The sequence below is a fragment of the Malus domestica genome, chromosome 16, assembly GCF_042453785.1.
Source record: "Malus domestica chromosome 16, GDT2T_hap1".
NCBI classification, from domain to species: domain Eukaryota; kingdom Viridiplantae; phylum Streptophyta; class Magnoliopsida; order Rosales; family Rosaceae; genus Malus; species Malus domestica.
The window spans coordinates 3,192,257-3,216,984 of NC_091676.1; the positions used below are offsets into that span (position 1 = coordinate 3,192,257).

Genomic DNA, 24,728 nt, shown 5'->3' on the forward strand with positions numbered 1-24,728 from the left:
GAGAAAATTTATTGTAAGGTGTGCCAAAGGGATATTACATGTTACACAACTCAAAATTCACACGAATAAAGGATCTTATATACACAATTAATAAATCATACGTTTTTTTTTCATGTTTTGATAAGTAATATGAGTTGGTGATCATTACATTTTTGTATTATCTTGTGTCGGTAAGTTTGTGGGTTGACATGAGAGCAATTTCACCCGTTGGGCAAAGGCAGCCCAATTTTAAAGGTACCACTGACTATAAATAGTCATTTCTTTTGTGCAACCCTGCTAGTTTTACTATTGTCAGGGTGGTTACCATTCACAACTATGTATGTTTTTTTAAGTTATTTAATATTTAGCAGACGGGTTAATTTTTTTGTATTTTTCATATATATATATATATATATTTTAATTTTAAAACTTTTTTTGCACCAAGTGGCTTAGCACAAAAAAAAAAAAAAAAATTAATAAAATTGTGGCTGACGTCAGCCATACCAGTAGGCCGAAGGTCGGGCATATCCTGCACGGACATTGGGTTGGACTTTAGCTTGGCCTATCACTTGCCCTCTGATTTTTGGGTTGCTGGAGGCCCTTTTTGAGGTTAAAAGGCAAATTCAAAAGCCCTTGCCCTTTGACAATGGGTGAAATTGCTCTAAACACAACCCAAACATAAAAATAAGTAAATCCGATCATAACCCATCGCCACCTCCAAAAGAAGTCACGAGGTCGAGCCGCCGTCTTCTTTGATGAAAATGACATAAATTGTTGAATTTCAGCAGTAATTACATAATGTAGATGCCGGCGTGTGACGCACTTGAAACCTCTTTGTCAAATTCCATAACTTCAGACCCAGTTTCCATGAATTTTACACTTGTATAAATAATAGTTTATTTGGAATAAATTTCCTGTAAATGTTCAAACTAATGCGATCTGCCAGTAAGCAGGTGGTCATCTACCTAACCGACATATCAACACAGATTAGTGTATGCAAACCTACTCTGTTTGTTTGCTTTTGGTAGTTTGCTCTTGTTTATTCACCTCATTAATTTAATTTAATTGAATAACCAAATAACTTGGCCGGCTATGTTTGGTCGCTTTTCACTTTTCTTTTTCATCTTTGTTTCCCCATTTTTTAAAAAGCTTTGACAGCCTAAAGGAACTAAGACTGCAACTGCAATATTCGATCTTTTGAGCCAAAAAATTATCAAGAAATACTACACAGAGAATGCATTTGGACGAGTTGGCGTCCTTCATCAGGAAAGACTGAGTGCATTTGGACGAGTTGTTTGTGTCCACAAGGGGACTACAATATACATATATGAACATCTCAGTCGCGGGCAAGTCGATGATCATTGTTCCAATCGTAGCTACTACCTAAGTTAGATCCACATTTTTACAAGACCTACAAGTTCATATATAATCCCTGCATCATATAAATAAATTGAAAAACGTTAACTATACGTGTGAGTGAGTATCAACCGTTGATATATTGTGAGTTCGACTCGCATTACGAATCACACCCACGCGCATGGAGGCCTCAAGCATTTGACAAAGAACTTCATGTAATGCATGGGATGGGGTGGCACCAAGCCTAGTTTACGTACTGTATAATATGATTAAAGCATTTTATACCTCCTGACAATCCAAAGTCCAAAGAGGTCTCTGATTCCTTCATGGTGTTGCTGGCAACCACATCACCCAACCAGCCAGCAGATCAATGTGGACTTGTGCCCCGATCGACACGATTCGACAGCCACCTCATTTGTAAGATTCACATCGAACGGAATATTATTTAGGTGAACGTAATGTTATAAGTAACCAAATAAAGGACAAATTAAGCTGTTAAAGATCTATATATGAAAACTGTTGCAGTACTTGTAGAAATATGGAAAACAATAATATGAAATATGACTTAGAGGTACGATTTGTGTTTTTTTTAAGGTATTATTTGTCTCCATCCAATGAGTTTGCTAAAGAATTATTGACGAACTACTTCTAAGATACAAGAAAGTTTAGAATCTACGAATAGCAAAATTCGAAGTATTCTCTTAGAACTAATTAAAAAGAAATTATGATGGACAGAAAGAGAGTAAAAGAATTGTTTTGTGAACAATTTCTAATTATACAATCTGACGGCAATAGTTGGATATTTATAGAGAATTAGGCAACCATTCATTTTAGTTGAAAGTGTGCAATGGTAAACTGAAGACATATTGCACCGTATGCACCCAAGAGAGATGATAGCCAACCAATTGAGCAGGGTTAGCAACCGTATGCCACCTAATTGAAAGTGTGCAATGGTAAAATTTGAGTGTTACGGTTGCTTGCACTCCACTATTTAAGAGGAGTGTCAGTAACCTTCACACTCAAATTTCTTGTTTTATCTTTTTGGTTTTGGTTTTCATTTTCATCCTGCAATGTTATTTGATGATTAGAACTTTTTTTGCCACTCTTTAAAGATCAATTCTGCTAAAAATCAACAAAATATAAAATGTTTAACAGTTCAATTAGCATTGTTAAGATTTAAGTGTTTAATAGAAAAACATGATTCATCTGTTTATTGAATAAATATTAAACAACCTATTTCAGATTTAGTTCATCATTTGCGATGATCTTTTAATGATAACATAAAAATTTAGTGGTTAAGTCATCGTGTATTATTGAATGATAAGAAGGAGAGTCGAAAAAACAAAATAAGAATGTCTGAACATTGCAAAATTAAAAAGCCAGGTGGGTTTGTGCGGCTGCGGCAGCTAATAGAAAAATGGGCTTAACAAAGGCTTACCAGAAAGATAAGTTATTATTATACCTTTTATATAAAAATATACAATTGAAATCTAGTGCAGAAGCAAAAGACTAATGCGTATACCTACTTATTGAGAGAGGATAATTTACATGGTATATGTACACTGCGAAACTTACATACGACTCTATAATGTTGGTAAAATGTACATCAAAGTAGCAGCATATTGTGTCGTAAAGTTTTTCACATTGGGGCAGGGGAGAGTTGGATAATAATGTACTGGAGTCGATATCAAATGGAAAATGTATGTGTATACCTACCTATTGAGAGAGGATAATATACATGTCATATGTGTACTGCAAAACTTACATATGACTCCATAATATTGGCAAGAGGCACATCAAAGTAACAGCATATTCATGTCGTAAAGTTTTTCACATTGGGGGAGAGGGAGTCGAATAATAATGTTCGCTGGAGTCGATATTAAATGGAAAATGTATGCATGCATGCCATGTAATATTCATGCGACTATATTATCAAATGTTGACACCTAGCATATATCAATTCTTTCTGTTTCCATTTGAAATGTGTTAGGAAGTTGGAATTCACCAATCTATTCAAGCAGGACAACTTCGAAAGAAAAAAAAAAACAAAGTTTGCAGTGATAATGTAGGATTAACATTTGATCTCTCACTCTCCAGCATCCACCGTCCAACTGAGAGAGAGAGAGAGAGAGAGTTTTCTGCATGATTCATGCACGCAATAACATATGAGGAATTCACCCAATTAACAATTGTGCATGCCTTGGGTATGGGAATGGACAAAAGTCGGGTTATGGAGCATATTTTATAAGGTAAGCAGAATATGCTCAATGTCCTCATTACATATATCATCAAATGAACCAAAAAATGACTTTAGCCTTGATTCCTTAACTCTTACCATTTAATTTAATATACAGCAAGAGGCACTTGGCCTTAGATTCCCCTGAAGGGACACTTCTCTTGAATCTAACTCCCTCTCGAGTATATGTCTAGAACATAGAGTGATACACTGCATGTAGATATACAACTAGACGAACATTTGATAAAAAAAAAAAGTTTTTCACCAATTATATATTAACATGTGATGTCCTACCTCGTGTTCTCAACACATTAAAAAATCTCTCATCTCTCTAGACTTTTCCTTTGACTTATCACAACCTCACCTTCCACTTCCAAGCATCTATATTCCATGCCCAGCTTGTAGAACTCCTTTGAATCCAAAAATAATATACGACCTTGAGCAAAAAAGAAAAATATAACGCATATCATGTTGAAGCTTCATCAATTCTGATAAAAAAACCCTAGACATTTACACAGACTCATTATAATATTTACTATCCCGCATCAAACTGCATATATTTCCCATCTGTGAGCTAAGGAAACTTTAACGAAAAACTCCCGGTACGTTCACTTTAACGAAAAACCACATTTTTACACTAAAAAGTCAATTCTAGTACTATTCACTTTACCATTTATTACCCTCATGATAGGCCATTCTCTAGAAAGATAAGTTATAAAAGTGGAGAATATACTAGCACATATCATATTCTATAAAATATTTAAAACTAATTAAGTTAAAATTATGGTGCCTAATTGTCCGGAATACGATGGAATATTCGGATGTGGACCAAACCATAGTGGTATTACATATTTATTTTGTTTTATTATATTAAACAAAAAATTGAATGGCAATGTGATAAGTTAAAAAATTAGCTCCAACCACACCTTGTCGGGTTTCTTGTGTTGACCTAGTTGGACATGCATTCCTAAAGCCACCACGTATTAATTAGAAAATACAGAATTTTAACGAAAAATTTCATGTACTGTTTAATTTAACGAAAAATCATATTTCTACATTAAAAAATCAATCATGGTATTATTCACTTTACTATTTATTATGTCCGTATTGTTAAAACTTAAAGTTCTTTTTCGTTAGTTTTCATTAGAAAAATAATCACCACCAATACCAATTTGCCATGCAGGCATTCAATAATTCCAAATATTGTTTACGATAATCTCACTTTGTTTTCTATACATGAAATCTTAGAGGTTGCTCAAGATGTTGAAAGTCTATGGTGGATTGTCGTGGTTTCATCACCAGATAATCTCATTTTTATATATATAAAAAAAAAAAACAATCAAGATGTTGAAAGGCTTATGTCTCATATATCGCGGATGTGAACATTGTGAGCAATTATTTTGTCGTTAAGCTAATCTAAATTGATGTTTATTGCCGAATAATGACGGGTAAAAGTTGATTTACGTGTCATGATTATCACGCTTAATTTGTAGTTTTGTTTAAAGGTTTGGTGATCTCTACAAACGAGTACAAAGTATAGGACAAATACTAAGGGCTTGATTTTAGAGATTTGCATTATTGTTCATCTTCTTAAGTATTTGCAAAAAAAAAAAAAAAAAAAAAAAAATATATATATATATATATATATATATCTTCTTAAAATACACGTTACAATTTCGCTTCAAATGATCAGTATATATATACCAAGGAAGAAAATATCGGTAATATCGGTAGTCCGAAAACACGGAAATATCAATGGAAATATCGGGATAATATCGATATCGATAAAAATTACATGGAAACCACGGAAATTGTAAGAAAAACTTGGAAATTTTTATTGAAACTTTGTAGGATGTTTATTTAGTCAATTATCTATTAGTTTATCACAAAAAATTGGAAAGAAATGCATTGCATGATGGATTTAACATTATCAAGTTGATTATATAGCGAGCTGACAAACATTGTGAGTGTAGAAAATATGTAGTAATTAATGAAAGAAGTCTAAACACACCATAATCATTTATATATAATGAATTAGTACAATATTTTACACTTTATATATTTTACACTTTAGTACAATATTTTACACTTTAGTACAATATTTTACATTTTATACTTTAGTACAATATTTGGATCATTGGATCAGAGAGCTAGAGACAGGTTTTGAATTATTTGGATCATTGGATCAGAGAGCTAGAGACAGGTTTTGAATTATTTGGATCATTGGATTCTTTTTTTTTCTCACACGCCACCACACACACAGAGATCGAAATTCGAGACCCCCCACACCACACACGCACACAGAGAATAAGCTCAGTCTCTCAATCCTTCCTTCTCTCTTATGAGTCTTCTCCCTTCCCTTCTCCCTTCTCCAGTTCTCCCACACACACACAGAGACATCATCTCTCGATCCATCGGCGCGATCCTCCTCGTCTGCGTCTCCCTCTGCTCATCCTGCGACCTCTACCTCTCCCGTGACCTCTACGTCCTGGTGTTTCGCGACCCAAAAGCTTGGGCAAACGCGTACAGAGCCTGCGAGTCCAAGATCGTCGAACAGTGCGAGGCCGGTGCCAGGATCGCGTGAGCCATTAGCTCATCGGAAAAGTGTAAGCCCCGTGGTGGCGAGCTCTGATTGGCCTGACTTGAATGACTTGAAGCAGAGGGAACAGTGCGAGGAGAGAGAAATGGAGGGGTGTTTGACGGCGGCGAAAGAGAAGTGCGGCGGGTTCGCGAATGAGAAGTGCTTGAAACCCTTCAGAGAAGCGTGGATTGCAGGGGTGAATGTGAAGCAGGCTGATAGATTGGTCTGCTGGGGGACTCTGGCGGATCCGACTTCGTGGCTCAACTTGATTGGATTGGAAAAGTTGGGGGTTTTGGGTTCAGCAATGAATTATAGGGCTGGTGAATTGTTTGGTTCGGATAGTGAGTCCCGCGACCTCTACCTCTCTTCCGTCGGCGTCGCCGTCTACTCCATTGGCGTTGGCGTCGAATTTCAAGCAATGTCGCGATAATATCGCTAATATCGCGATATTAGCGATAATATCGATATTATCTTGATTTTTTGACGAAAACCTATTGGATGTGCGTGTAAATATCGGACTCCGAAAAAAACGATAATATCGGTGAAATATCGCCGATATTATCGATTTTTATACCCTGATATATACACACACACACGACGTGTTGATATGTCAGTATTTCACAATAATTTTCCGTCCAAAAAAGTCACCCAAACCCTAATCCATAAACTCAACTTGATACGTGGTGGATTTATTGGAAAACACTATACATATGTACGCACATGTTTTTGATGTACATCTACCTAACTATTTTTTATTTTTTCTTAAAGGGACTAGCGGGTTGTTTCGCCACAACAATCTACCATTTTGAGGGATCGGAAAGATTCATAGAGAAATTTCAATATTCCATGACCACCATCGTGTGATTCACCAGTGTTAGGAATCGAATGCAAGATGTGCCACGCAGAATATGGGTATGAAATTCCATCCATCAAACCATTAAGTTTTCTCATTATCTTTCTTCTTTGGAGCGAAAGAACAAGGAATAATCGCATGAGGTTTAGTCTCGACGCAACCACATTTTCGATGTTTAATTTGGGGGCAACAATGGCCAAACAGAAAAGATTTGAGCAGATCAACATCTGTGAATTACAAAAAGAAAACATCTGTGATTTTGCTTATTTTCTTGGGTAGGAAGATTTCTCATGGGTCAAGATTAATATTTTGTTCCCACTTTTATATTTTTTTGGAAGACTTTGAAGTAAAGAAGAATATTATTCCCCTTCCTCTTTGAAGTAAAGTTGTCAATAAAGCTACAACTCCTTCCTCAAGTAATATACCTATGAATAGACCAATCCTTCTCACCAAACCTTGTTTTAGTGTCTGACCAGTTGGACAAATTCAGATGTGGAATATTAGTCACTTGTACGATGAAGTAATTATCATGTTAATGATTCGTTTGGTTTAATTATCACGTTAACAATCTATTTGGTTCGTAAAATGCGTTATCGTTACGTGATGAAATCTAATTATGAAATCAATTTTTAAGAGCCCATGTAAACAAAATTTGCCGGTAAAGGAAATGATGCCCAAGAGTTTTTAAATCATGTTGAGATAAACTATGTATTTTGTGCATCAACATATGTCACCAATATGTGTGTGTATATATATATATATATATATATATATATATATATATATATATATATATATATATATATATATAGGAATTGCTTAAGGGGAGGGATCCCCATTTTTTAAAAAAAAATGGGGACACGCTCCCCACCGTTAGATTGACTTTAATGAAATTGTGTGGTTGAGATTAAAACACAGGCCATAAAATCTCAACCACATGATTTCATTAAAGTCAATCTAACGGTGGGGAGTGTATCCCCATTTTTTCAAAAAAAATGGGGATCCCTCCCCTTAAGCTCCCTGTATATATATATATATATATATATATATATATATATATATATATATATTCTCCTCGCATCCAGATAACTCAAACCAGCCAAAGTCGTACGTATTCGTTAGACTTCCATATTCACTGTCAGCTAAGAAACCTACCATTCAAAAGCCAGGCTACACATATCTACATACACATATAACAAACAATATAACAGAATGTTGCGATTGGCGTGATCGAGCCTCTGAATTTTTTTATTTGGTTTGCTTCCAACTTATGTAATATAAATTTATTCAACTTCAAGAACTTTCACTGTCATTGTCCCACATCCAACACCTCTACATATTCAAACTTCATGAAACAACAGGAGGGAAAAACAAAAGGGTAAAAAGAAAAAGTCAGAATAATTGGTGTGGTAAATCAGAAACGACTCTACAAGGCTGGTTACAAAAAATTTACACCATTCTCACATTCTAACAAATCTAAACCACAGGGGAAGCAGGGGTGTGAGTGGAGGATGACGTAGCAGTCGAATTGGAGTGACCGCGGCCTTCGCTGTGGCTGACCCTTTCGTCTGAATGAAAGGGTTTGGGTTGCTTTGGCCGCGGTCTTTGGATTGGTGGTGAGACCTGTGTGACAGCAGGAGGAGTTGAAGCCAAAGGTGCATATATTCCATTGGCTGCCTCCCCAGAAGCAGTGGTTGCTGCCATTGCTGCGTACTCCTGGGGTGGCACCCAAATGCCTCCCACAACCACAAATTGCGGTGCTGGTGCGCCGCTGTTACTGTTGCCGTGCATTGTTGGAGTTGGTCTTCGAGTATGTAAACGATATTTCTGCGAACAACAAAACATGATCGAAATTAGACTCTGACGAATCGGCTAAATGAAAATTCACAATTTGTTAATGATTCTTCAAGATAACGCATGCTTCTTATGTCACTATTTTTTAAGGACATCCACGCCTGCTTGCACATAGAGAGGCACCTAATTAAAATTCATCACTAACAGCATGCAAAATGATTTCCAATTTCTGTCATGTATGTGTAAAATTTTATTCACACCAACCAAATTATGATTAAAAACAGATGGATAATCACATATACAAACCTGCAAATGGCTTTTGACTTCATCATTAGTAAGCCCATCAACCTTCATTAACTCTCTAATTTGTTTTGGTGTAGCAGCTGCAAGAAAAAAAACCAATCACATAACGCATTAAACACACATCCAATACATCCCAATCCAATCAGATATTCATCCAATCATATAAAATAACATATCCCACTAAATTAATCTCAACTGCATACCATGTGAACCACCAAGCTGTTGAAGAGCATGCAAGAACCGGCGGTGCAACTCCGGTGACCAGTTTCGCCTTTGTTTCCTCTGACCTTGTCCATCTTTCTCTTCTTTCTTGTTGCTCCCACCACTGCCTCCACTCGCGGTGTCCGTGGTGGAACTAGTAGCCGGAGCCGAAGACGGTTCTTTAGCCACCGGTCCATTTGTCTTTCCAATGCTTTTTTCCCTTTGGAAAGGCTGAAAAGCACCCCCATTTCTCTTCACCTCCATCACTAAAGCCTTTCTAGGCAATTCCTGCAATTACCAAACACCCAAAAATCAATACTTTCCACTCCTCCACCTCAAATTTTATAAGCAACCAAATAAAAGGGCAGTCACAAAATTCAATAAAATTGATGAAGGTGGAGTCTTTTTTTATACCTCTTTGAGTGGTGCATCTGGGGTTGTATTCCACAGCTGTACAGATCTAAGCCAGTCTGGTTTTTTCTTATCATCCTTCTCAGTGTCCTTAGCCTCCTGAGACTCTTGAACTTCATCCTCATCACTGTCTGAAGATGAAATCCGTTTTAATGGAATGAATTCCTCAAAAACATGCCCCTCACTTGAAGTCTGCTCAGAACACTCAGATTGTCCATGCAGGTAATCTGCGGTTGTATCTGAAATCTGCTGCCTGCACCTCTCAATAGCTACCAAAAAAAAAAATCCAATTCAGAAAACAAAAACCAGAACAATTCAAGCAAAAGAAACGAAGTTTCCGACTCAGAACACAAAAATTAAGCTGAAATTTGAAAAGGGTCTGTGTTCTCCGTAGTACCTTGGGTGACAAGCTCCAAGCAGATAGGGAGCTCCCTCTGGAAAACTTGAATCTTATTCCTCTCCTCCTCCAAAGCCTTGACATACTCACGGAAACCCAACTTTGCAGAAGTCTGCATTTCCCCTGTGGACTCCATAGCTGAAAAGCTTTTGGCTTTTTCCTATTTCTTTTTCCTTTTATCTTCTGGGGTTCTGGGTTTTCCAGATCCTCTGTCCTTATCTTGCTTTTTGGGTGGAATCAAAACTGGGGCGTGAGAATGTGGGATGGGTGGGATTATAAGGGAGCAGGTGGGTGTGTTGTGGGTGTCCAGAGCATAGATAGAAACGAACAAGGAGAATTGGAGAAGGTGAAAGCGTCTTCTCAAAGACGCATATGGGATCTAAGCAGAATCAGAAAACGGAATAATCTTTGCACACCAAAACCCAACAAAAACAAATAATTTATTTAAAAGAAAACAACAAAATCGAGTTTCTCTCTGGAGAGATAAAATTAGAATTAGAAACCCAGAAAAAAAAAAAAAAAAGATTGAATTTTTTAAGGGTTTTCAGAGAAAGAAAGAGAAGGAAAGAGAGCGGTCGAGGTCGTGGCGTCGCGTACAAACACGAATCTGTGGTTTCGGGGAATTTTATTTCCTAAATAGTTTTGTTTGGAAAGAAAGTCGAGGGTTGAATATTCCACGGTATATATGTTCTGATTCTCTTTTCTTTATCCTATAGGTAGGCGATGACGTCATCACCTCTCACACCTACTTTATTTTTAGGTCTAAAGGATTATTGTCGATACGATAGTCGGAAGACAGGCCATATATTTTAAAAAATTAGAATTTAAGCTTATGAAGAGAGTTAGGATTTAAGTTCAAAATTGAAAATTTCTGTCTACTCTTTTAATTGTTAGCATGTGAGTCATAAATATAAAGCTAAAATAGAACTCTCCGTGTAAAGTTTATATGTGAGGCACAAGTGCTAATAACTAATGGAAGGTTACAGAATCTTCAATTTTGGGCCTAAATGTTAACAGACTTTAGCACTCTGCTATCTTATGACTACTTTATTACTATAGAGACGGTTAATCCAATCAAATTAGGAATTGTTATTAGCACTCCAAAAATCTCATTCTACACTCAAAACTTTCTATATTAGGAAAGAAAAATACACTTGTGAGGAGTATAAAATAAGATTTTTAGAGTGTCAATAACATTTCTCTTTTTATTTGTCTTATTTAAGTTTTCAAATTTAGAAATACATGACTATTTGTCTAGCGAGACCGACACTCGCAGTTTGATCTGAAAAATTTTTGTTATCGACTTACACGCTTGTGACGATGAATTGGTTTTAGGGATCATCTCACTACTTCCAAAATTCATACTAAAACGTCGAGAAAGTATAATACTTTCCTCTCCAATAAACTATGAAGCTCAAAACTTAAATGAAAAAGAATTTGAGACTACAATGGAATTTACGTCACTTCAACAATAAAATCAAAGAGATTATATTCACACACACTTTAAATTACTTCTCTCACATATTTTTAATATTTTTTACATATCACTAATACTTAATAGAAAAATATTAAAAAAATTAAAAATATGTGGAAGAAGTAATTTACGATGTGTGAATATAATATTTCTAAAATTAAATTTGAGTGTTAGTGTTTGAGTTTCCAATTCACACATACAAACCATCAAATTCGAACGTAATATTCCTCGATGTCCTTGTTGCGGGTGCATTAACAATTTACTGTAAAAGTATATTCGTCGATATCCTTTTAGATAAGAACAAAAGAAAATTCAAGCAATTTATTTTAATTTTGTCTATATCTAATTTTATTTTTGGACTATTGGCATTGTACCGCTTTATCCGCTCGGTAATTGATGTATATTCTAGATATTTATTTGGGGATGGAACTTGCTGCTGAAAAAATCAACAGCAATCCTTGTTGATAACCGTTGCTGATGACTAATCACAGTTGAATATGTGTTCAAATTATAATTAAAAAATCAACAATTTGGATATTTATTTAACTGTGATTGGTCATCAGCAGGGATTGATTTTTCAGTAGCCAAGTTCCGTCTTTTATTTAGGAATATATTTTCTTGCTCTTCCGAATATACCCCGGGCTTTTGCGATACCAAAGGGAATCTTCAAATTCGTGACGCGAGGGAAAGGGAGAGCGTGCTTTCACACGCGCTCCCACGACGCGTGTGATTAGGCATCCATGGATGTGGCCTTTCGCGTCCTCTGAGGGCCAACGGCTTCTCATCCTCATCCGCACCGCCCTCTGTTTACGCTAGGTTTCATCAATACTGCCTTCACGCGCTTCTGTCAGGGCGTGCTAGTTGCGGGACCAATGGGATTTTGACACGTTCGGATTCTGTTCAGACGGATCGAGATTCTGGATGGGCGGCGGGGGATTCCATGGAGCTGTGCGCTCAGATTCTACAGGCGGCTTAATATTGCTTGGGCTGGGATAAAAATAGCTCCTCACAAATAGGCCCAACACACTTGGACCAAAAAATAAATAAATGTAGCAATAGTTCCTTGGTTGGTGCTTGAGATAATTCAGATTCTCGCCGCATCTTTTTTGTAAAAATTTTGAGAATTCATCAATATTGTTTACTAATCGTACATCGTACGGTTATAAATTATTTTAAATATTTTTATTTAAAATTAAGCACAAACAGTACTTGACAAAATTTGACCGCACGATGTATGATAAACGGATACGATTTACGAATTCTTAGGATCCTCACCAAAAGGATCCGGAGAGGATCGTGTTGGGTATTTTTTGTCAATTTGTTTCAATTTTTAATTTTCTATAATTTTTTAGGGACGAAGTAGGCAAGATTACTACTATGGTTGGTTATCATAAACTAAAATCGAATATTACTACTCGTCAACTTCGTAAAATTTTTTTTGCCAAAATAACGGAAAATGAGAAATCTTGAATAAAAATTGCTTTAGCCCAATTGATATGGCTCTCTAGTCCCGACATGGATAGTTGGGTGAGTAATTTTTTTCTCTCTAAACTTTGATTCTTGATGTGTTTACTTACTTAAAACCGGGCCAGTAGATCCTGAGCAAATAGGTGTTGACTTAGTTTCTTTTGCAGTTGATTCTAATCCCGATGTTGATCCGACGCAACTTACCGGTGATAGTCGCAGCACCAAGAATCCTAAACTAAAGGAAGGAAAAGAAGTAATGGGTATGAGCTATATTTCATAATATTTCAGGTATGGGATTACGGATTTTTCTGGAGAACCCTCACTTTGTTTGATTCGTATGTCATATTATACACAGACAGTGCTAGTAACTAAAATAAATTCAATACCCATTTTTTAGTTAACACATGAAGTCAATAACTAATATAATTCAATATCCAATCTTTAACTAAACTTGCCATAACATTAAAGTTGCAAGAAGTGATGCATAACCTCATTGCCATGTGATCAACGTGAAGGATTCTGAATTTTGTGGACATCAAATCTTTAAATCAAATCAGCAGAAGATAAAAAAGTGACAACTTTTTTCTTTCCATCACTTTTTTGGAAAACATTGGGCTTAAGCTATTGTTGTGTGCCACAAGTTTATAAATGGAACCCCACAAAAGGGCTGCCCAAATACAAAAGAATCTCATCAACCCAAAATTAACATAACATGTGTTGTAAACACCTCCAAATTTATAAACATTGATTCAAATTTGACTTTGGGTTAAAGGTCAAGTTTGTCTATTGGTTTAAATCAATAACTTGGGTCTTAGCTTTTGAAATGACCTTAGTTAAAAGTTTTATTATAAAGTTATAAACATTGAAATTAAGTTTGATATAAACTTGTAACTGACTTGTAGCTCAAGTCGTTAAATGCATCCATCTCGTATTCAATTTCCACGCCCTATATCACTTGTATTAAGAGCATCTCCAAGGGACTAGACAATTGTTTGAGGTATAATTGAACTTTGTTGGTGCTGTTACATTTTGCCTAGTTCATTTGCCTAAAATGTCTACCTCTTAAAAAGAAAACGCAAAATAGATAAGACAATTCTTAATCTATTTTGCCTCATGAAACTCCCCTAGGTAGTTTTGCCTAATCCCCTGAAGTTGTTGATGCACAAAATCGGAGGGGTCTTGGAACAACGTAAATCCGACCGTGAATCTGCAAGAAAGTAAAGAACACAAAATGTATCGTGGTTCACCCCAATGTTTAGGCTACGTCTACACTGATGTTGATTGTATTTCTCTGTAACTGTATGTATGGATTACAAGTGTGAGGGGAGTCCCCCAGAGAAAGAGAGAGTTTGAGAGAGCTTTGCTCTGAATATGAGAGCCTTTGTTTGGGGATGTGAGGCTTGAGGATTGTGAGGGTGAGGAGTCCCTTTTATAGACTAAAGGCTCCTCCCCTTTTACATAGATCATGGGCTCAATGTTAGGAAACCCAAGTAACGAGGCCCAACATAATATGGTACTAACAGAAGTCACGTTTTACTCACGTGGCGTAGGAAATCCAATTTACCTTGCCTAGTGCTTTGGAGATGCTCTTATCTGTTTTCACACGCTCAAAATAAGAATTTACTGATCAGAAATTTCAAATTTAAACATACATAGTAACGCATAGAGATCCATGTGTGCGGTGAGTCAAAAATCAAATCTTGAATACTGAAAGGATGGAGCTTGGACTGGACTTGAACAGTAGTTACTACTAGAGGGAGGGAGAGAAAGAGGGGAGGGTGGGAGCTCATCACTCAGCTGGGACCTGTGACAAATCAATGGGGGCGGCTATGAAGTCTGATGAGATAGGCACTGTTGGCTTTTCCCAGTTTCCTTTTTCAGACAAGACGAAGGTTTTGGAAATTTTTACTTTGTCTTTCCTGCGTTCCTAGTCTCGCATACACATATTTTGCAAGGCAATGCGATGCGTGACCAACACCTTTGTCTTTTTAACTCCTTAGTATATGTCATTCAACAATCGTTCCCAGGGACTACATCCACTACTATATATAGACATACATCCCATTCAATAGATATACATAAGATTTAATACTACATGGACTAGAGACAATGACGCCTCTAAAATTATTGTTTACATGAGAGAATCTCTCTCCTGAATTAGGATAGACCATTCATGACTTCTATATTAATTGGAGGCAAATGTTGTTTTGCCTTATATTTATTTGAATATTTGGTTCATATTAATAGGCAATCGAATGATATATTATGGTGCTAATTCACCATAATAACTATCTTTCTAAACTAAGAAATTGTAAGAGACTTATAACTAAAATGGTTTAGAGTATTTAACTTTGAACCTGAAGTGGTGTATTTAAAACTACGATTCCATTTGTATTATGAAAAGGAAAATGGGTATCTACAAGAATGTACTTGCAATAGCATATTATAGGCTTAATAGGTAGTCAAAATCCATTTTGTACTAATCTTGTTAAATCACAAGGCAAAACGGCAAAGATTAAAAGTGGTACGGGAAGTTTCTGTAATTCGAATCGAACCCACATGCAGGCACTTAACTTTGTCTCAGAGAAGTATCTGATGAACCATCAATTAATCACCAAAACAAAGTTCATGTTCAAAAGTAAGCACCATACATATAATAATAGTGATCTATATATTTAGGTTGGACTCCTACGCCTCTCTCTCTCTCTCTCTCTCTCTCTCTCTCTCTCTCTCTGCTGGCCTAGCCATGCATGCATGCATGTTTTCGAGCACACAAATTTTGTCAATCGATTAGTCATCTCAGGATCATGGATCCAGTGCTAGTGGGATTCTTAATCCTGATAAGAAATTAAAGGTGGAGCTATAGGGAAACCTAGTACTTTTTTTACCGGTCCTTTTTTGCCAGTCCTTTGCCGTGGGGTTATGTGAACGGGAAGCATCGATCACAGGGCCGGCCCTGAGGGTGTGCCAGGAGTGCGACCGCACATGGTCTCCGATTTTTAGGGACCCTTGAATTTTAATAACCTTTATAATGTACTACATATAAAAAAAGTGTGAACATGGTTCACATTGTTGCCTTAGGGGAATTGTCAAGCACTGGTACTTAAATTTGTGTTTGCAAAGGTTCAACTCCTAGTAGAACCATTTTGGGCCTTTTTTGAACTACATTAATTTTTTCTTTTCTCTTTAATATTTATAGTTTAATTTCTATCATTATAAAAGAGAACTTTTGATGATAAATCTATGATTAGGAATATCATAATTAATTAAAATCCTTAAAAGTTTGAAGATATAATCTTTAAAACCCCTTTTCATATATGACATCATTTAATCGAATACATGTCGTTCGTTTATTCTTTTGGTTAGCTTTTAAGGATAATCTAATTTTCATCATATTTAAAGACCATTTAGTCATCCATATATAATACAACTTTGCTCACAACACTAAAGTGGAGGTGAGCAGGTGATGCCCATCCCCTATTGATTACCGTTAAATTAATTTGGTTTAATTGATTTAAGACACGAATATCGAATTCTAACTAATCTAACGACAATCAACTGAGTGGGGGTTAAAATCATCCTCAGTTCAGGGAGTGAGAAAAAATGCAATAAAAAAAACTAACAGTTCATTATAAAATTCTACAAATATCATAACCAGTGATTTGTTTACCTAGTTCATTATAAAGAGTATGAGTTGTTCTGATTATGATATATGTACAGTCATATGATATGTACATAGCCACCACACCATGTTTTTTGTATTTAAAAAGTAAGAAGTTTCGAACCCAAAAACATAAAGAAAGTAGATACATAGCCACCAAACCATGCTTCTTTTTTATTTATTTTCTTTTGCGTTTATATCAATTTATACACAAGAAAAAAGTATAAAATATAATAGAAAATATAGCAACCAAAATTTAGACCTTGTAAGGGCCTCCGTTTGAGGAAAATATAGCAACCAAAATTTTGACCTTGTAAAGGCCTCTGTTTGAGTCTTGCACAGGGTCTCCAAAATCTCAGTATCGGCCCTGATTGATCATGGAGCTTCGGGAAGTAGCACGATGATGGATTTGTTTTTTAGGAAAACTAATGAAAATGACTTGAAAACTTTGAGTTTTAATGATAATGACAAAATAAAGGGTAAAGTGAATAGTTGTAGGTTTGACTTTTTAGTGTAAAAATTTGATTTTTCATTAAAGTGAACAGTACCGTGAGTTTTTCATTAAAACTCTCTTATTTTTTACTATCCGGGGTGTTTTTATCTTTTTTTCTTGTCAATTTCTTTCATGTCTGAAGATTGATGGGATGGTTTGAATTACTCTCCATCTAAACTTCCTGTCTTGGGAGGTATCCAATCAAACTATGTTACTGCTGCTGCACCAATATTGTTCTGGTTGGCCCCTTCATTGTTTTGTACAAAAAATTGATACGTGTTAGACGAAGTCAACACTTAGCATTAAAGTGAAACACCTGAGTTCCTAAGTTTTACAGAGATTAGCTAAGTGTTGACTTCGTCTAACAATACTTATATGGTACATTAACATATAAGGTAGTCAGTTCGTAATTACTGTGTTTTTAGTTTTGAATTTTTGTTCTACGAAATAAAAGAAAAGTATATGAGAAAATAGAGTGATGGGAAAGAATAATGGGAGATGATGGGAAAGAAAGGGACAAATGTAGAAACTATATATATGCTGAAATTGAAAATAACTTAAAATTGTTTTTTAGTTTTTTATTTTTATTTTCATGTCGTACACCATTTTATTCCTCATTCTTTCTACATGTTTTTTAAAAATAAAAATAAAATCCTACAGCACAAAAATAAAACACTACAAACTAAGAACGAAATGCTTATTAAACCCGTGTCCCTCAAATAATTTGGACTGAAAATAAATGGGGTGTTGGCCGTGAACGTAGCTTTTTTTAAAGTAGCTAGCATGTTGGAATGAGAAACAAACTGTTGACACACCGAGTTTGGAGATGCCAAGACAAAAAAATTGTCTCATATATCTTCACTTTTCTGTTGAACATTGAGATTTTGCACATATATGTACCACGATGGCACTTGTGCATGGATATTGTCTGAGATTCTAATTGAAAAAAGTATATAAACATAGTAACCAGTAGTACTATAGTTGAATGAAATGTTACTTTTAAGAAGCTGGGTAGGGTGTCAAGTGAGCTCTTTTTACTTTCTTACAGTGCAGGTGACTTGCCCTTAAAGAAAAACAGTACCAACCCATGACAAATTTTTCATTTTCCAAATTTTACTTTATGTATATACTTAAAAAAAAAAATATATATATATATATATATATATTTTGAAAATTAAAATGGTAGTAACCCTTTCCATTTTCCACCAAAATTAATAATATTCGTATTATTTGGCACTATCACTATCACTATCACTATCATCATCTCTTTTAATAACAAAAGTTGGGGAGATAAACTCACGCCTTCACAGTCTACAGTTCTCCATGTTTGCATACTGTATGCCAATATATGTGTGCATTTCCATATATTTATCTTTTTAACTCTCTCTACTTTTGGACTGAGAGAGAAAGAGAGAGATTATATAAGGGCAGAAGATGAATAATGCATAAATAAATGGACAGAGAGAGAAAGAGAGAGAGGCAGAAGAAAATTACAGAGCCAAGCTAAGGTATCGGGAATCGACCATTAGGGTTTTGGAGAAAAGTGATGGGGGAAAAAGTATGGAGTGGTAGTGTTTTTGTGTTCTTTGCCACTACCACTGCTCTCCTCCTTTGCCGGTTTTTGTCTCCTCCATTCCCAAACACGCCAAAACCCAAACATCTCATCTCATATTATTTCCTCCCTGCTGCTTTCCAATCCAACCCAGTGCAGTCCACGTGAAACTTGCAAACTCCCCTCTCTCTCTAGCAATTTTTCAATGTACGAGTAACACCGTTGCATAATGCTATAGTTGGACTCAAATTGTAATACTTTGAAAGTTGACATATCAATTACGTCACTCATCCAATAATCCAATAATACGTGGAAAACTACATCACGTCAGTGACAAGTGTTGCAGCTACATACAAAAATTTAACCTTTGTCTCTCTAACTTCCTCTTGCAATGTCACTAATTTGATTAATTTGAAATTGATATTATCCTGAGCCTGAAATAGTGAATTCCATCGTTTAGGTTTAGGAATTTGAAGAGTGCTAGCCTGAAATAGATTTAATATTAAGTATTAAATTTTAATATAATGTGCGACCTAAAAAAGGGAAATTTCAAGAAGGGGAAAAACCCCACCAAATTCATAACCAATGAAAGCAAGTTTGTCGGCTATGAACTTATTTGCCGACAAAATATTTCATCGGCTATAACATTAAGTTGTCGGAAAAAGTCCGCGCCAAAACTTTAGCCTTGGCGCGGGTTTAGCCGAGCAAGCAAAAAAATTGTCAGGTGAAAGTTCTTTTGCCGACAAGATAATTTTGTTGGCTCAAAATTCGTCGGCAGAGCTGGATTTTCTGGCAGTGTATATACATAATAAACATGGTTTCTTTATTTATTGCCTCTCTCTAGCCCCCACTTCCCTTCTCCACCAAAAGCCCAAAATCTCACCCCTCTCTTTCTCTCTCTCATATAAACAAATAAACAAAATCACCACCACCATGCAAACTCCCTTCACTACTACTACAATAGACGAAGATTTTCAGGATGAGGACTCCATTTTTCTTTCTCTTGGTCCTCCTGGACAGGATGTCCCCAAACAGTACCACCTCATCTACCACAACCAGTCTTCTTCCTTAACTCAACCTGATCACCATCGAACTTTTTATCATGATTATTCAAACCCTAATCCTGATCCCGAGGACGGCACTATCACAGTGGCTCTTAACATTGAGCCACCGAGTGGTGGAGGCGGTAGACCGAGCTCATCATCCATCAGCAAACCTAACCACAACCACATTGGCGGTCCTGTGGAAGGCCAGTACTGGATTCCCTCCCCTGCACAAATCCTCGTAGGCCCCACCCAGTTCTCTTGCCCTGTCTGCAGCAAAACATTCAACAGATACAACAACATGCAGGTAGTACTCATCATCATCATAATTAATAACACACAAATCTATACCACTACTAGTAGTTCAATACTAACACTGCCTCTTGTATATTTTCAGTATTTTGGTTTCTCTACTGCGATCCTCATGATTTTTTGTGTTCTAGGAACACAATTTTGTCAAACACTTGCACAAAAATTTGATTATATCTCCCTTTTTTTTTTTTCAATTTTTGCTTTATTTCCACCCATAATTGTCATCATCAAGCACTCCAAAAATCACGAATTATGAGTGGAATCATATAGCTATATTGCCCTGATTTACAGATATATTTTTTTTTTAAATCAAACACTTGTGTTACAATTTGTTTATTTCACTTTTTTTTCTTTCCCGAAATTTTGTTGCCGTTTATTTCCGCTCACAAATTGTCATCTTGCATTTCAAAATCACAAAAAAAAAAAAAAAAAGTTGAATCATCAATCAAACATTTTCACCCTAATATATGTATTTTGTTTAATTTGTGTTTACCCTCTAATTATTTGTATGTAGATGCATATGTGGGGTCATGGATCACAATACAGGAAGGGACCTGAGTCTTTGAGAGGGACAAAACCAGCATCATCAGTGCTGAGACTTCCATGCTATTGCTGCGCAGAGGGGTGCAAGAACAACATAGAACACCCGAGGTCAAGGCCGCTCAAGGACTTCCGGACACTGCAGACACATTACAAGAGAAAGCACGGGACAAAGCCGTTCGGGTGCCGCAAGTGCGGGAAGCCGTTTGCAGTGAGAGGCGATTGGAGGACTCACGAGAAGAACTGCGGGAAGCTCTGGTTTTGCATTTGTGGGTCGGATTTCAAGCACAAGAGATCGCTCAAAGACCACGTTCGTGCGTTTGGTGATGGACATGCACCTTATGGTGTGGAGCTGTGTACTGAGCCTGAAGAAGAAGATCACGTGGATGACGAGGAGGACGATAACAATGACGATGATTTGGTTATTAATTAGTTAATTAATACACTTACTTGGTGTTTAACTTTTGAATTAGTTAGCTAGCTAGGTAAAATTAAGTAATTAGGGTTTTAGTTAATAGTGAGTGATGGGACTGTGACTGTCTCTAGCTTGTTTGTGAGAGAGTGAGGGAGTGAGAAGATGAAGACAACAAACAATACAGTGAAAAGCCAAGGTTCTATGCATTTAATCTTGGAAGTGCCAGTTCAATCGTTTAATTAACGTACGTACCTTTTCTGATAACTTATTTTAATTATTTTTTGAAAAAATAAAATACTTGTTGAGAGAGAGAGGGAGGGAGAGGGAGAGGGAGAGCAAAGGTGGTCAAGTAAATTCAGTGACTACAGAACACAGAGAGTAGGGCAGTGCAGTGCAGTGGAGTCACAGATTCTACTGTTCATAGCTTTTACATTTGGAGAGACATCTAGTGAAAAAAGAAATGCTAAAAAAAATACGCCAACACTTGGATCGAACGATCAATGAGTCCGTCGATATGTTGTCAGTGAGGGGTAAGTTTTTGGGACCACTGAAAAAATTGCAGCATTTGGGGTTTCACTCAAGGGTTCTCCTTTTTCCTTTTCAGAACAACTACAAACAGATACTACGAAACATTTTCAGACTCCTGTGGTGTGAGCTTTGCCCTTTAACCCTGTCTATCAATTTTCTGCATGCATAAAATGGGACCTTTTCCCTCCTTTCTTACTACTCTCTCATAATTATCACCCTTTTTTCTTTTGTCTTTTCATCCTTTCTTAATTTTTTTCCTATCCTTTTTCGCTTTTATATTTAATATATATATGCGCGGCTGCCATGCAACTCAAAGCCCGCATATGGATCACGCGACTGTTAATTTAATCAGGTTGTGATCAAATTAATTATAATTTGTGTCCGTGTGCAGCTTGTATGCATGGAGAGATTTTTCAGTATGACCGTCATATGAGGTGGTACTCCATGTGTTTTAATATAAATGATGAATTATATGTGTTAAAAGGTTAATAACTTAAAAGTTAAAACTTTCCACCACTTGCATAAAAACACATGGTGTACCACTCGTGTTCCTGTCACAATTAAAAATTTCTTGTATGCGTGATGCTAGGGTTACAAAAGTTAAAAACATAAGGACCAGTTGACCATTGGTTCTTGAATTTTCTTCTACATAAATTAAGGGGCTTGGTCTGGATCTTAATTAACATCTTTTGTAATGTATGTTAATAAGATATGAGTTTTAGATCTGAGGCAATTGATACAGTAATTTAAACTTAAAATCTCAGTCAGTTTTTTTCCATGTGTGAGCCAATCGGTTGCTCGTTGCTTTTAATATTGCTTGCACGTAATATTTAATTGAGTAATGTTAGGGAGATTAAATTTGTAGACTAAATTAGCAAACCAAATGAGGTGTCATCAATAGAAAATAAGCACATTTATCAACGATTAAGTAATAATCAAATTACCAACTTTCATATCATTAGGTTACAAAATTTAGTCTACAAATTTAGTCTAGCATTCCTCTATTTAATTCTTCTTAAACCTTTTTATGTCTGTTTTGTGTCTGCAAATATCCGTCTTCGGAAACGCGGCCCCCCATCATATTCATAATACTGCTATTAGCTAAAAGACTCGAACGACTTGTACAGCAGTTCAGGCAATTTTCTAGTGGTTATATATTGCTGTACATGTATTGTTATGTATATAAAATGTAAACTAATACTGGATATTACCTTGCCTGAAAGTTAAAAATAAACTTGTGCTATTCAAAAGATGAGTAGGATTTTTACTCAAGGATCGCCTTTACAAAAGAATTAATTAAAATTAAGGTCGTTCAGTCATCGAAGTCATCCGAGCGAAATTGATAAAAGCATCACAAACCATCTATGTGTTTGCTATAATAGATTAAACGACCTTAGTTTTAATTTATTTTTTTTGCAAAGATGATCTTTACAATGTGATTTATAATTAATATGAGGCGTTTTTGATCGATCATAAGCACAATACTCTTTAATTTGAACACGATGAGTTTTGAATATGAATTCCTATTTATTTTTTTAGTAGCCAAGCATTGTTCAATAGAAAAAAAAAAGTTTATTTTCCCAGCTGGTTACAGTTGTTTTATGTAATAAACAGCAGGTTCTGGTTCAAAAAGATTTTCTGGGCAAGCAAAAAAAGACTGGTTTGGTTGAGTACTTTGGAGCAAATAATGGGGATTCTCATATGGCCAAGTACAAAAAGTGATAGTGTGTGTATATATATGGGGGTGTGATATCCACACACCCCATTTTATTTCTCATACACCCTTCTAATTTTTGACCGTCGGATCGGATGAATTGAATAAGATCAACGGATAAAAATTAATAAGGATGTGTGAGAAGTAATTTGGGGTGTGTGGATAGCACAACTCTATGTATATATATATCTGTGTGTATATTACAGGCTGAGGAACTGAGCTTGCTAGCTTGTGATGTATCAGATGTAATTAGATGCGCATGCAAACATGAATAAGAAGAAGCATAGGAGCGTCCGGATGCTGAGCAATAAGAACCATTTCAGGTTAAAATTTCATTGATTTTTGTTAGTTGAATACTTGAATTATATCTGCCAAGGCGACTGGACATTAAACCCAACGTACTAGATCCATGTGATTTGTACAGACTCTTTGCAAGTCACTGGTCGAATGTACTCAAAGATCAATGGTTTACAAGGTACATGGTCGTCTATATTTTAGAGGTCATGTGCGAATTTAATAAAAAGGTCTTCCTTTATTTAAAAAATAATAATTTTTCAGACAATATATTCGTTATTCAAACTTAATTGATTAGCATGTCATTCTTATTAATTGAATAATTTACAGTTGCCATGAAATTATACTTTATGGCTCATCCATGAAAGATTGAAAAAGAGGTATGGAAATACACTTCTGTTTGTAAAAGAAAGTAATAAACAAATTAGTTTTTAATTGCTAAAGAAAAGTGGAAGAAAATAATATACAATTTTTTTATTGCTAAAGAAAAGTGAAAAAATAATATATTTAGTATAAGCTCCACTTAATCAATTGTAATATAAATAAAATCATATTATGATGATTTTTTTTTTCAGTCAAAAATTTTTTTATTAGAAAATTTATATCCATATGTAATATATAGGAGGATAAAAATTTTTGGGGCCCCTATTTTTGCTTCAACACCTTTTGCACACCCCAACGCCCCCTCTGACAAGGTACCATTGGCGTGTAGTTTCAATGGTCCTAGTAACTAAGGAAAGAGTAATGCTAGGGAGAACAAATTTACCATCATTTGCAGACCAAATGAAGTGGCTAGTTGGGTTCCTTTTATTATTTTATTTTATTTTTATATTTTTCCTTTGAAAGCTCAGAATTCACATTCCAAGGCTAAGAAGCGAAAGAGGTACAAGAAAGCCTACCACGGGGCAAGCACCATGATAGACCAACCAAGAAAACGACAGTGAAAGGGGATACAACCAATAGACACTTCAACCAAGTAAAAGTGTCACCCCAAACACCACCACAACTAAACTAATGAGGACACAGGAGACCATCAGTACATGAACTAACGAAGATGGGGGCCTATCGACCCACACTAAACCACACATCTCTGTAAGACCAGTCGACGCAAGAGCATCCGCCGC

At 35.9% G+C, this 24,728-nt stretch overlaps 2 protein-coding genes across 2 annotated transcripts; one reads left to right on the top strand and one right to left on the bottom strand.

Annotated features, from left to right (window-relative positions):
* Positions 1 to 8,273: 8,273 nt before the first annotated feature.
* On the bottom strand, positions 8,274 to 10,787 carry LOC103402722 (transcription factor HHO3-like). Its single transcript, XM_008341476.4, has 5 exons — positions 10,112 to 10,787; positions 9,718 to 9,983; positions 9,306 to 9,591; positions 9,106 to 9,182; positions 8,274 to 8,832 (listed from the first exon to the last, which is right to left on the bottom strand). Exons 1-5 carry the CDS (start codon positions 10,245 to 10,247, stop codon positions 8,482 to 8,484), a joined length of 1,116 nt encoding a protein of 371 aa, XP_008339698.3. The 5' UTR covers positions 10,248 to 10,787; the 3' UTR covers positions 8,274 to 8,481.
* Positions 10,788 to 19,608: 8,821 nt separating this feature from the next.
* LOC103402723 (zinc finger protein WIP6-like) lies at positions 19,609 to 21,307 on the top strand. The gene is made up of 2 exons (XM_008341478.4): positions 19,609 to 20,108; positions 20,628 to 21,307. The coding sequence occupies exons 1-2, from the start codon at positions 19,692 to 19,694 to the stop codon at positions 21,084 to 21,086; spliced, it is 876 nt and encodes a 291-aa protein (XP_008339700.3). The 5' UTR covers positions 19,609 to 19,691; the 3' UTR covers positions 21,087 to 21,307.
* The last annotated feature ends 3,421 nt before the right edge of the window (positions 21,308 to 24,728 follow it).